This window comes from Gasterosteus aculeatus, chromosome 11 (genome assembly GCF_964276395.1).
Source record: "Gasterosteus aculeatus chromosome 11, fGasAcu3.hap1.1, whole genome shotgun sequence".
In the NCBI taxonomy this organism is placed as follows: Eukaryota; Metazoa; Chordata; class Actinopteri; order Perciformes; family Gasterosteidae; genus Gasterosteus; species Gasterosteus aculeatus.
The window spans coordinates 11,668,704-11,679,542 of NC_135699.1; the positions used below are offsets into that span (position 1 = coordinate 11,668,704).

The 10,839-nt window shown below is 46.7% G+C and overlaps 2 protein-coding genes across 2 annotated transcripts; one reads left to right on the forward strand and one right to left on the reverse strand.

Moving 5' to 3' along the window:
• The first annotated feature begins 237 nt into the window (after positions 1 to 237).
• trap1 (TNF receptor-associated protein 1) lies at positions 238 to 6,522 on the forward strand. The gene is made up of 18 exons (XM_040190847.2): positions 238 to 460; positions 802 to 981; positions 1,068 to 1,150; positions 1,242 to 1,382; positions 2,199 to 2,270; positions 2,374 to 2,534; positions 3,275 to 3,384; positions 3,478 to 3,551; positions 3,714 to 3,869; positions 3,961 to 4,081; positions 4,256 to 4,325; positions 4,456 to 4,603; positions 4,701 to 4,886; positions 5,007 to 5,145; positions 5,232 to 5,317; positions 5,405 to 5,550; positions 5,653 to 5,725; positions 5,982 to 6,522. Exons 1-18 carry the CDS (start codon positions 340 to 342, stop codon positions 6,081 to 6,083), a joined length of 2,169 nt encoding a protein of 722 aa, XP_040046781.2. The 5' UTR covers positions 238 to 339; the 3' UTR covers positions 6,084 to 6,522.
• A 43-nt stretch (positions 6,523 to 6,565) lies between these two features.
• LOC120827745 (MAPK regulated corepressor interacting protein 2) lies at positions 6,566 to 10,809 on the reverse strand. The gene is made up of 5 exons (XM_040190849.2): positions 10,203 to 10,809; positions 10,024 to 10,093; positions 9,541 to 9,680; positions 8,313 to 8,423; positions 6,566 to 6,878 (listed from the first exon to the last, which is right to left on the reverse strand). Exons 1-5 carry the CDS (start codon positions 10,252 to 10,254, stop codon positions 6,808 to 6,810), a joined length of 444 nt encoding a protein of 147 aa, XP_040046783.2. The 5' UTR covers positions 10,255 to 10,809; the 3' UTR covers positions 6,566 to 6,807.
• Between the last annotated feature and the right edge of the window lie 30 nt (positions 10,810 to 10,839).

The window sequence follows — 10,839 nt, forward strand, 5'->3', positions numbered from 1 at the left end:
AGACCGACGGGGGTTGTAGTCGCGCGCTCTGTGTTCGCTGGTCGGCGAAACTGCCGTGCACGGTAAAAGGACAAGAAAAACGCCTGGTGAAGCGTGGGGAATATGTCAGAGGGACGAGCGCACATAATTAGGAGAAATTCCGGTCAATTTTCAAAATAAAACATTTTTCAGTGGTTGGGGACCACTGCATTAGATCATTTGCTTTTGATCGGGCAGTGTGATGGACGCCCCGGTGACGTCATTTCAAAGCGCGGTCGCGGGTCTTGACTGTGCGGTGCTCGTCCGGCGTGTGTCCCACGGTCAATCGAGCTGTCTCCTATCCCCTGCTCGCCTGTCATCATGTCCCGCTGCCTCGCGCTGGCTCGGTTCGCCTTGGGTTCCTCTCACAGGGTCGATTCCCCAATAAAGTTGTGTGCGCGAGGGCTGAGTAGCCGAGTTACCTCGCGCTCCTTAACGGGAGGTAAGCTGCGTTTCTGAGCTAAGCTAAAGCGGCTAGCTGACTTTAAGAGCATAGCCAATGTTACCTGAACGGTTGCTCAACGCTTTGTTTACCAGCCTGCTGTCTAATAAAATGGTAGCCCATTTGGAATTTCCCACGTTAATTTAAATCAAGGGTTTGCTCAACTATTGCCTCATTAAATGATACTAAGATGAATGTTTTGAGTTAATTTGATTAAAATGTGTCATGACCATATAGTTATGTCTGCTGAGGTGGATGCTGTGATCACACACCTGCTTTCAGCGAAGAGATGCGTTGCTGACATGCGCACTGCAGCCCAAGCAGCTGACTCTTGTCATCAGACCTGCAGGTCGGGCAGCAGCGGCGGTGGTGGAGCAGCAGTCGGCCCGCAGCGTGGAGCTGCCAGCAGTCCTCGGTCCCTGGCTTCAGCCAGCAGTCCTCCTACAGCACCCAGGAGGCTGAGAAGGAGCCCGAAGAGGAGCCTCTGCACACCATCATCAGTGACACGGAGTCTGTTCAAGGTGCTGCAGCGACTGCAGACGCACTTCTGCTTTCTTTTCGCGCTTTCTGATTTAAATGATGACTGCATCTTACTCTTTCCCTGCAGGGAGCTTGTCCAAACATGAATTTCAGGCTGAGACCAAAAAACTTTTGGACATTGTCGCCAGGTCCTTGTACTCGGAGAAAGAGGTTCGTATGTGAGTGTGAGTCACAGATTGTTTATTTATTACTTGGCACACTGACTTTTTTAATGAACTACCACCTCTCTTCGTCCCGCCAGGTGTTCATCAGGGAGTTGATCTCCAACGGCAGCGACGCTCTGGAAAAACTGCGCCACAAACTGATGACCGCAGGTGGAGAAACTGCTCAGATGGAGATCCACCTGCAGACTGATGGTGCCAAGGGCACATTCACAATTCAGGTACACCCATGACTGTGTAAAAGTCCACATACAATATGGTCATGGTCATTAATAATTTTCTTAACATTTACAAACCGCAACACCGACAGATGTTTAAACGGATTCTGCTGTCTTGTTCTCTGCCGGCTTGTGGGATGAGATCTTAGAGCTGGCACCAAAATTATGATTTCACTTTTTCCTACTGACAAACTCCCCCTCATTTTAAAAAAGAAAGAATGTAGGCTGAGAAATATGTCCACCAATATTTTCATAAGTTTAAAAGGAAAATGTGGCCACAGCATAAATTGGTAGGAGTAAGAGAAATTGGGACACAACGCAGTTTCCTCATTGTTACTCTTAAACCTTTGGAGAGACACGGTCTTATAAAACCCAAATCCGGTGGATAAATATATCATATTATATATTCATAAGTGAATAAACCCGCCTTTTCACTCTCATTTCACCATAAGCGATCAATGCAAAGCACCCCATGAAAGTTTTATCCGTAAAAATGAGCCGGCTGATCGGTGGTTCTTTAAGTTGAATCCTGAAAACGAGGTTGATTGTTAATGTAATTTAAAGGTCATAGTTATGGTAGTTTGTCCTCAGTGTGCTGAGCTGTGAGTCAATGAAGGGCAATAATGTGAAGTGGCCTGCGCCTCTTTCACGCCCGCTTTGGTGTAAATGCAACTTTAATACTGGGCTCCAGGTTACTTCATTGAAAATGTGCTTCTGGTGAACTCAGGTCTGACTTTGAGATAGATGCCACCTGGTGGATGAATATTGTACAACAAGCTGTGGTGACTTGAATGAATAAATTCTGTGCACTTCTAACAGGACACGGGAGTGGGAATGAACAAAGAGGAGCTGGTAGCCAACCTGGGGACCATCGCCCGCTCCGGATCCAAGGTGATGCTCTCTCACCGGCTTGTGTGGCCATCGTGATTTTATTCCTATGAATGTCACACACGACTCTGTATCTATAACGCATCCTCTCTTTGCCGCACTGCAGGACTTTCTGGATGCCCTGCAGAACCAGGCGGAGGCCAGCGGCAGCATCATCGGTCAGTTCGGGGTGGGATTCTATTCGGCCTTCATGGTGGCCGACCGCGTGGACGTCTACTCTCGGTCCGCTGAGCCTGACGCGCCTGGATACAAGTGGTCCTCAGACGGGTGAGAGAGGGGGAAGGGATGGTGGTCAACGGCAAGAGTAGGGAACTGCAGCTAACCATTATTTTGATAATCGATGAACCGGTCGATTATTTTTTCGATGAATCTTATAAAAAAAACACACACACAAATACTTCAGAAAGTCCACAAAATGGTTTCTCCTTGAACATAATAATAATTTATAAAAAGTAAAAAATGCAAATCAGAAAACTTAACAGGATTTGTTTTAGCGCGCACACTCATGTTCACTTGAAGCATATTCATTTAATTATTACCAAGTTAAGTAAATCTAAATACAGCTAAAAAATAGCTGCTAGTGCTATGAGATGAGTTTAAAATGGCATTAAAAAGTACAACACACACAAATGCTTGTCAACATTAACCGATATGGGACGAAGCACAAAATATATACGTAACAACAGATTGAAAAATGAATGGTCCAAAGAAAATTAAAAACAGGTCTTCAGTCAGCTGCTGGCTGCTCTTTCCTCTACGTCAGCTCGGCTCTTTCTTTTGTGCTCCGCGCGCATCTCCGCCAGTCGAGTGTGACGCAATAATCGCAAATCGATAATGATAATGAAAACACTTTTAATAATTGTTTTTTTTGGCGATTTCATCGATTCGTTGTTGCAGCCCAACGCCAAGAGTAACGTTTCCTCAATGTGCAGCAGAACAAAATGTGTACATAAACATCTGTGTCATGGCTGTAACCATGACCGTCACACATTCCTGTTCTTCTTCAGCTCTGGAGTTTTTGAGATCGCTGAAGCCAGCGGCGTTCAGCAGGGAACAAAGATCGTGCTTCACCTCAAAGACGATTGCAAGGAGTTTTCCCTTGAGGACAGAGTTAAAGGTACAACTGCTGCAGCAATTTAAAACGCGGTACATCCGCATCCCCCCCCCCCCCTGCGTGCGCTTACAAACACGTCATCTGTGTGTCTTTCAGAGGTCGTGACGAAGTACAGCAACTTTGTCAGCTTCGCCATCTTCCTGAACGGACGGAGGCTCAACACTCTGCAGGTGAGCCGCTCAGTGGTTCTTCATCCAGCGACTCGTAGGATAAGTGCAAAGTGGCCGGTGTGAATCGGACAGTGGGGGAAGTTCTACATAAAAACGTAATCTGGAAAGTGTCATCATTTGTTAACGCACGAATCGTCGGGTGGTCTCTTTTTTTTCCGTCAGGCCTTGTGGATGATGGAGCCCAAGGAGATCAGTGACTGGCAGCACGAGGAGTTCTACCGCTACGTCGCTCAGGCCTACGACAAGCCGCGCTACACGCTGCACTACCGCGCCGACGCCCCGCTCAACATCCGCAGCATCTTCTACGTCCCCGACTCGGTGAGCGGCCCAGCGCGGCGGCAAACGCTACGTTTCCCCGCTCGGCTAATCTGGTTCTTCTCCTCACTGCGAATGAATTATCCGTCAACAGAAGCCGAGCATGTTTGACGTGAGCAGGGAGATGGGCTCCAGTGTGTCTCTGTTCAGCAGGAAGGTTCTGATCCAGACCAAAGCCACTGACATCTTACCCAAGTGGCTTCGCTTCCTCCGAGGTCTGACACCCCACCTCCCCCCCCACCTCTCACACACACTCCGGTGGTGGAGTTGCTTGTTTTAGCTCTACTGTTTTGAAATGAATGATTTTTAAAAAGTGCTTTTACTGTTTCAGTGCTGAGCAGCTAACTGTACGTGTGTGTGTGTGTGTGTGTGTGTGTGTGTGTGTGTAGGTGTGGTGGACAGCGAGGACATCCCGTTGAATCTGAGCAGAGAGCTGCTGCAGGAAAGCGCCCTCATCAGGTACAACACGTGTCTGTGTTTAACCACGTCCCTTCTTCAGACCTTTTTGTTTAGCTTTTTCTCCAGGAGCACTTCTCAGGTCTCTAACTGAACTCCAATATCATTTGTGTACCGTTGCGTCTGTCTTCAGGAAGCTGCGTGACGTTCTGCAGCAGAGGGTGATCCGCTTCCTGCTGGACCAAAGCAAGAAGGAGCCGGAGAAGTACAACACCTTCTTTGAGGACTACGGTCTGTTCATGAGGGAGGGCATCGTCACCACCCAGGAGCAGGACGTCAAGGTGACTTCCAGAGTTCCAGAGAACTTATTACAAATGCCATATGCTATCTGGGATACAGTTGCATTACTGTTGGACCCCTCTCTCTCTCTCTGCACAGGAGGATATTGCTAAGCTGTTGAGGTTTGAGTCTTCAGCTCTGCCGGCGGGTGAGCGCACCAATCTCATGGAGTACTCGTCCCGTATGAAGGCGGGAACGCGCAACATCTACTACCTGTGTGCGCCCAACCGCCATCTTGCAGAGCACTCTCCCTACTATGAGGCCATGAAACAGAAGGACATGGAGGTAAGGGGAAGAAAAATCACGTCCGTCACTTTAAAACCTGAACTTTCACGTACTGAGTCAGTTTGCTTGATATTTATTTATAGTTATTGGTCTGCAGCTGATGCTCTCGTGTCCGTACAGGTGCTTTTCTGCTACGAGCAGTTCGACGAGCTCACCCTGCTCCACCTCCGCGAGTTTGACGGCAAAAAGATGATCTCGGCGGAGACGGACATCGTGGTGGATCACTACAAAGAGGAGAAGTTTGAAGACACCAAGCCCGGTGCGCTCCGCTCTCGGCTCTCCGGCGCAGCAGGACCGTCGTCGCGGCTCTCAGTGTTCACTGTCGCCTTTTCTCTTTCCCCGCAGCCTCCGAGCGTCTGACGCAGGATCAGGCCGACGACCTGTTGTCCTGGATGAAGAACGCTTTGGGCCCCCGAGTCACTAACATAAAGGTGGCGATGAGACCAACGTGCCTGTCGTAGCCTCGAGTGGCGTTTTTGTCTTATGTGGCCTTAAAAAATGCATCTTTGCACCCGTAGTTGACTCCTCGGCTGGACACCCACCCGGCTATGATCACAGTGTTGGAAATGGGTGCTGCGCGCCACTTCCTCCGCACCCAGCAGCTGGCTCGCACCCCCGAGGAGAGAGCTCAGATTCTGCAGCCCACACTGGAGATCAATGCAGGGTGAGAGAGAGTGTGGTGTGAGCTTTACAAGATTGAATAAAGTAAAAGCAGTGTGCATTTGTGTGTGTGCAGCTCTCACTTCCTTGTCCTTGTTTCTCACAGACATGATCTGATCAAGAAGCTGCAGGCACTGAAGGACACAAACTCTGAGCTGGCTGGTCTGTTACTGGAACAGGTACGGTGGCTCATTGGGGCTCCATGTGGAAAATAAGCTCAGGAACCTGTACAATAATTTCACACTATGGACATCCAGTATTTCAGCTGCTCGTTGCATAAAGCTTTATATTTGGAATGTGCTAAAGTTATTGTCAATGGTGACTTTGAGAAAAAACACAATGAAATGTTAATTTCCTCATCTCTGTTCTAGCAGCTGATAATACTTTCCATCAGTGCAGTTTTACATGTTGATGTATCTTTCTGTACTTTGGCAGATATATGATAATGCCATGATCACGGCAGGCCTGAACGACGACCCCCGACCGATGATTTCCCGCCTTAATGACCTGCTGACCAAAGCTCTGGAGAAGCACTGAGCGCTGCTCAAAAAGCCTGAATGGGTTAAAGGACGGCGGCTTGAGAAGCATTTGCAGTCGGACAAAGCGGCTGGCTTTTGTTCAACTGCAGCCATAAATTACCATCTGCCCCCGCGGACCGCTTCATTATGGAGAGCACGGAAAGGCACAAAGACCAGCTGGAAGCGTCTGTGTTTACGCTCAACACCATTTCGTCAACAGATGCAAACCAGAAACAATGAAGGGAGAGAGAATCGGGGTCCCACTAATCCATAGTGGAATTAAATTGGATGTCTTGATATGTTCTCTGTAGGTTTTATTGTGATGTGTGGATTGGAGCTTTGAAATAAGCCGCTCTCTGCTGAGTATAACGTTAAACATTTCTTCTGGTTTTCCCAATCCCTCCAATATAATATATTTGTTGAAGGCATGAGGTGTCTTAAATAAATTGTGTTTAAAATACCGTGTATGGAGTCATCAATAAAAGGAGAGTAAACCAAGACTGACAACTTGAAAATACAATTTTACTGCATTTCAAAAAAGGAACATACCATCTTTGTTGGAAAGATAGAAGAAATTTCGTTGTGTGCACTCTGACGCAGGAAGAACATTGATAGCGATGCAGTTCAAAGACAAAAGTTCGAGTTTTTTTTATGCGAGCGTCCCAGCGCTGTCCGTCCTTTTTAAACCGCCTCGGCCTCCTGCCCAGTCCCGTCTGTCCAGATTCACAACTCCCAGAAGAGTGTCAGGACAGCTTGTCTATGTTTGCTAGGAAACGTTTGGCCCACCATTCATCCAGATCTATGGGAACAAAGCCTGGGGAAAAAGAAAAAAGGTTATTGCAGCCCAAAACAAGAAATATGCAGAGAAAGGTTCACAATTGATTTTGTAAACACTGAAAAATTGTCATTGCCACTACATGTGTGACTAGTTTTAACAACTTTGTAATTAAAGTCTTAAGTTCCTAAACGTTTTGACGCAAATGGAATTATCCAGTATTTACATTGAGTGTGTCGCCCTCTAGTGGTCAGTGAGGAACTGCAACATGTCCAGGCAATAAACAGCTCTTATTGATTGGGGAGACCGCCTTCAAACAATATCAATTAATATGGCTTAAATGTTAGCAACTTCCATATTGCCTAATGTAGGAAAATCCATCTCGTTTCCTGGTGTTAACATTTATATTTAGAACTGACTTAATCATTAAATAATGACCCAAGTCACGTGGTGCCCTCTAGTGGTTACAGTGATGAACTGGAATATCGAGCCAAAGTATTATACCGGTAAGTAGCTTCAAAATAAGGGGATATTTTTTCGTATAACTGACATGTTTCAACTTTAGAACATACTATTTTTTCGACAGCACTATTCATTTCAAAATGCCATATTTTACATTCTGTGGTCGGCTCAACATATTCTATGAGATTTTATACAATAGCTTTTTTTAAATGTCTTATGGACATACTATAGCAGGACTTTGTTTTATTTACATATTGTCTACGGTTGGAAAGTCAAATATTTACCACACGGTTACAGAGTGATGTGGAGGCTCAAGGAAAAAGACATTTGACACTCAGATTTTGATTTCTACTTCCATTAAATCACGTTATTACGATAAGACTGTTGATTTCTGCACCAAGACTACAAAAATATGACCTAATGAAATGTACTACACTGCTTTTGACTTGCTATATACTATGACAGGCGCATTACCTTGAAATGATTTAATATAAATGATTTTGATTGATTATATTCTGACTTTTCTACATGCTATGTGACTCGTTTTGATTGTATTACCCGTATGAGGATTTTGAAGGAGAGTTACGTAGTAAAACGAAGGAAAAAAAAAAATGTAATAGGAACAAACATTTGCATTATTATTGTAGTCTGTTAAGAATACAAAACGGACCAGTACAGTCCACATAGTGTGTCGTCACAGTAGACTCCGTAAACTCATTTAGCGAGGAGCGAGGCCTGTGACCTCTGCTGGCCTCCTTCCTGCTGGAAGGATCACAAGCACATCTGCTGATCCTCCCTTGGCTGCTTGTCATAAACCAACAACCTAACGATGGGTCTTTAGCCGGTTGTAATTAATAAAACGAAATAAAAACAAAAAAAAGGATTCAACATTAACTTCTAATTAAACTTAGATTCTTTACATCAACATACTTGCTCTTGAAAACGTTGCTCGGTTAAGCCGTAACTACCAAATCTGCAGGTGAAACCTCCGGGAGGAGAAGCTGTACTCACCGTCCATGTGCGGGTTTGGAGTGGATTCTTCGTAGTGGACGGCTCCCGGGGTCTCCTCTGCTCCCGGGGCCTCCTCGGGCCCCTGCTCCTGCTGCACCACCTCCTGCCAAGCTGGAAACACGAGGACTCGTTCAGTACGTCTACTCCCACCAGTCGTTACAGGATTTTTCGAGGTAACATACATTAAGCATTTGGAGACTTTCCTCTTTGGCGCTCAGAAATGTATATAATCTTCTTTGGTTAAGAAATTGATCATAAATAAGCAGATTAAATTAATTATTCAAGATGATGAGCTAAAATAAGCATTAAGTCTAACTTACTTAAAAAAAAAAAAAAAAAAAGATAAAAACAACAGTCAGGGAGGGTTTATCATCAAAGTCTACACAATTAAAACAATTTAATAGATCATGATAATCTGGACCTCAGAGTAAAGTTTGTAATGTAAATTCGTAAAGTTTTTTTTTTGGACTGGTCTTGTGTAGTGTGTGTAGCGTGTGTGTGTGTCTGATTTTCAGATCACGACTTTCAGAACACGTACGTTATGCTTGTTTGCAGAGTATTGAGGCTTTATTTATTTATTTATTTTTTAGTGAAAGAGAATGAATCAGCCCCGGACAGCTCTCCTTCTATCCGGGGATGGGAAGTGTGGGGGGACTGGGGGTGCCATCTTGGTGTCCTTGTCCACCAAACAACAAGGTCATTGCAGTCGTTTATGACTTGCTGCGGCTGAGCTTCAACACCAGAAACTCAACAGGACACAGAAAGAGAAAAGCGAAAGCAGCCCAAGTCTCCCGCAGACTGAAGGAGCTCGCTCCTAAAACTGGGTCACTGTGTAGAGTTTCAGCCAGACCCAATAAAACACTCCACACAGTCACAAGTCTTTGTTGTTGTCCCCCAATCACAGTGCCTGGTCGTTGCTAGTTTAAGCCAACAATGCAAAATACTTCAGCACATGTGCCAGCGGGGGTCATGAGAAGTGTGACACGTGGGTGTGTAGACATGTTTCTCCTTTGTGCCCATCGTGGATATCAGTGTCAGAGCAGCTGTGTGTGTGTGTGTGTGTGTGTGTGTGTGTGTGTGTGTCGCCTGGGCGGGGGAGGTTAGTTCTTCGTTTTAAACCCTTGATAGTAATCCAACGTCATTCAGAAAACCGCCAACGAGGGACAGACAGGTTTCTCCTTTGTCTCCTTCTCGTATTTCCAGTCCGACGGTGCATTTGTTCTCTTACCGTCGTACACGAATCTGACGTTTTCCTCGTGCACGGGTGTGAAGCTCTCCTGCTGCTGCTCGCCTGCAGCGAGCGCCGGAGCAGGGTGATGGTACTTCTTACCATTCGGCCGGCTGAAAACTATCTTGGGTGCCGGGAGGCTGATGTGGAGAAGCAGAAAAAACAACAACAACATTACAAATGAATCTGGTTTCTGAAAAGTCTAATTATTTATCAGACATTTCCTCAAAGTATTTCGCATTTGGGCCGGAATTCAAGCATGTCGGCGGCGTGGGAGTTGAAGGACCATGTGCCGCCTTGACTTTCTACAAGGTCACACACACACACACACACACACACACACACAGACCTTGAGTCTTCGTGAGGCTGTTTATCATTCAGGCTAATGAATAAACACTGTCCAACGCAATGTCATCTGGACACACACATGAACAAAGCATCACACACAGCCTTCAGCGACGGGTGTGTGTGTTCAGTACTCACTCAGGTAAACTCCAGGACGATTGTTTGTGCTTGAAGTCGTTTATTTTGTTGTCGAGTTGCTGAGTAGGCCCTAAACATAACAACAAAGTTCACGTTTTTACTTTTAAAAACAAAGCAGCCACCATGGGACGATCAGCTGTGTGTGTGTGTGTGTGTGTGTGTGTGTGTGTGTGTCTCACCTGTCCGGCGCTGGGTGGCCAGTTTGCTGGGACCTCTTGTGATCGTGTACATGGCGCGTGGGGACAGTCACCTGTGAACCGTCAGCTCGGCGCCTTTTGGGGTTAATTAAGTCCAGGCGACGCGGACGCAGGTGGAAGCACGCGGAATCCAATCACGGGCACGAGAACGCGTTCCTCCTCCGGGATCCGTGGGTGAATTTCAAACAAACAAACAAACAAACAACCGTGATCGTCGGTGCGCGCGGCGTCGGTCCTGTCCTCGGCTGACCGGACGGACTTTCAGTCACAGGGACAGAAGTTCGAAGACAGAAGAGTGAAAAAAGCCATTTGGTAACCGCGTAAAAACCAGCGGCCGGGGCGCGTTTCCTGCAGCGACCCTCTTCCCTTCTCACAACCCCCCCCGACGCCCCCTGACCTCCGCCAGTCGAGACCTTTAACGTAACTCACGTTGGTGCACGAGCGTCCTGCACAATGTCACATAACCTGAAACTGCGTGCGTGGTTCATAAGTGGACGCGCACCGTCGCGCTGCAGCACTCGGCGACGTAGATCCACGCCTCCCTGCGCGCTTTAAAGGGACAGTGTCTCTCCACCCCCAGCTGTGGACCGACGGTTTCACACCGAGGTCAAAGGTCATT

What these genes read in the sequence shown, in the direction of transcription:
- LOC120827745 (XM_040190849.2), bottom strand. Translation starts at nt 10,254, where the DNA reads ATGTACACGATCACAAGAGGTCCCAGCAAACTGGCCACCCAGCGCCGG. An exon ending in GGCCACCCAGCGCCGGACAG is followed by an intron (nt 10,094 to 10,202) that starts GTGAGACACACA and finishes TGTTATGTTTAG; the next exon opens with GGCCTACTCAGCAACTCGAC. An exon ending in TCCAAACCCGCACATGGACG is followed by an intron (nt 6,879 to 8,312) that starts GTGAGTACAGCT and finishes CTTTTTCCCCAG; the next exon opens with GCTTTGTTCCCATAGATCTG.
- trap1 (XM_040190847.2), top strand. Translation starts at nt 340, where the DNA reads ATGTCCCGCTGCCTCGCGCTGGCTCGGTTCGCCTTGGGTTCCTCTCAC. An exon ending in CCTTGTACTCGGAGAAAGAG is followed by an intron (nt 1,151 to 1,241) that starts GTTCGTATGTGA and finishes TCGTCCCGCCAG; the next exon opens with GTGTTCATCAGGGAGTTGAT. An exon ending in CAGGAAAGCGCCCTCATCAG is followed by an intron (nt 4,326 to 4,455) that starts GTACAACACGTG and finishes GTCTGTCTTCAG; the next exon opens with GAAGCTGCGTGACGTTCTGC.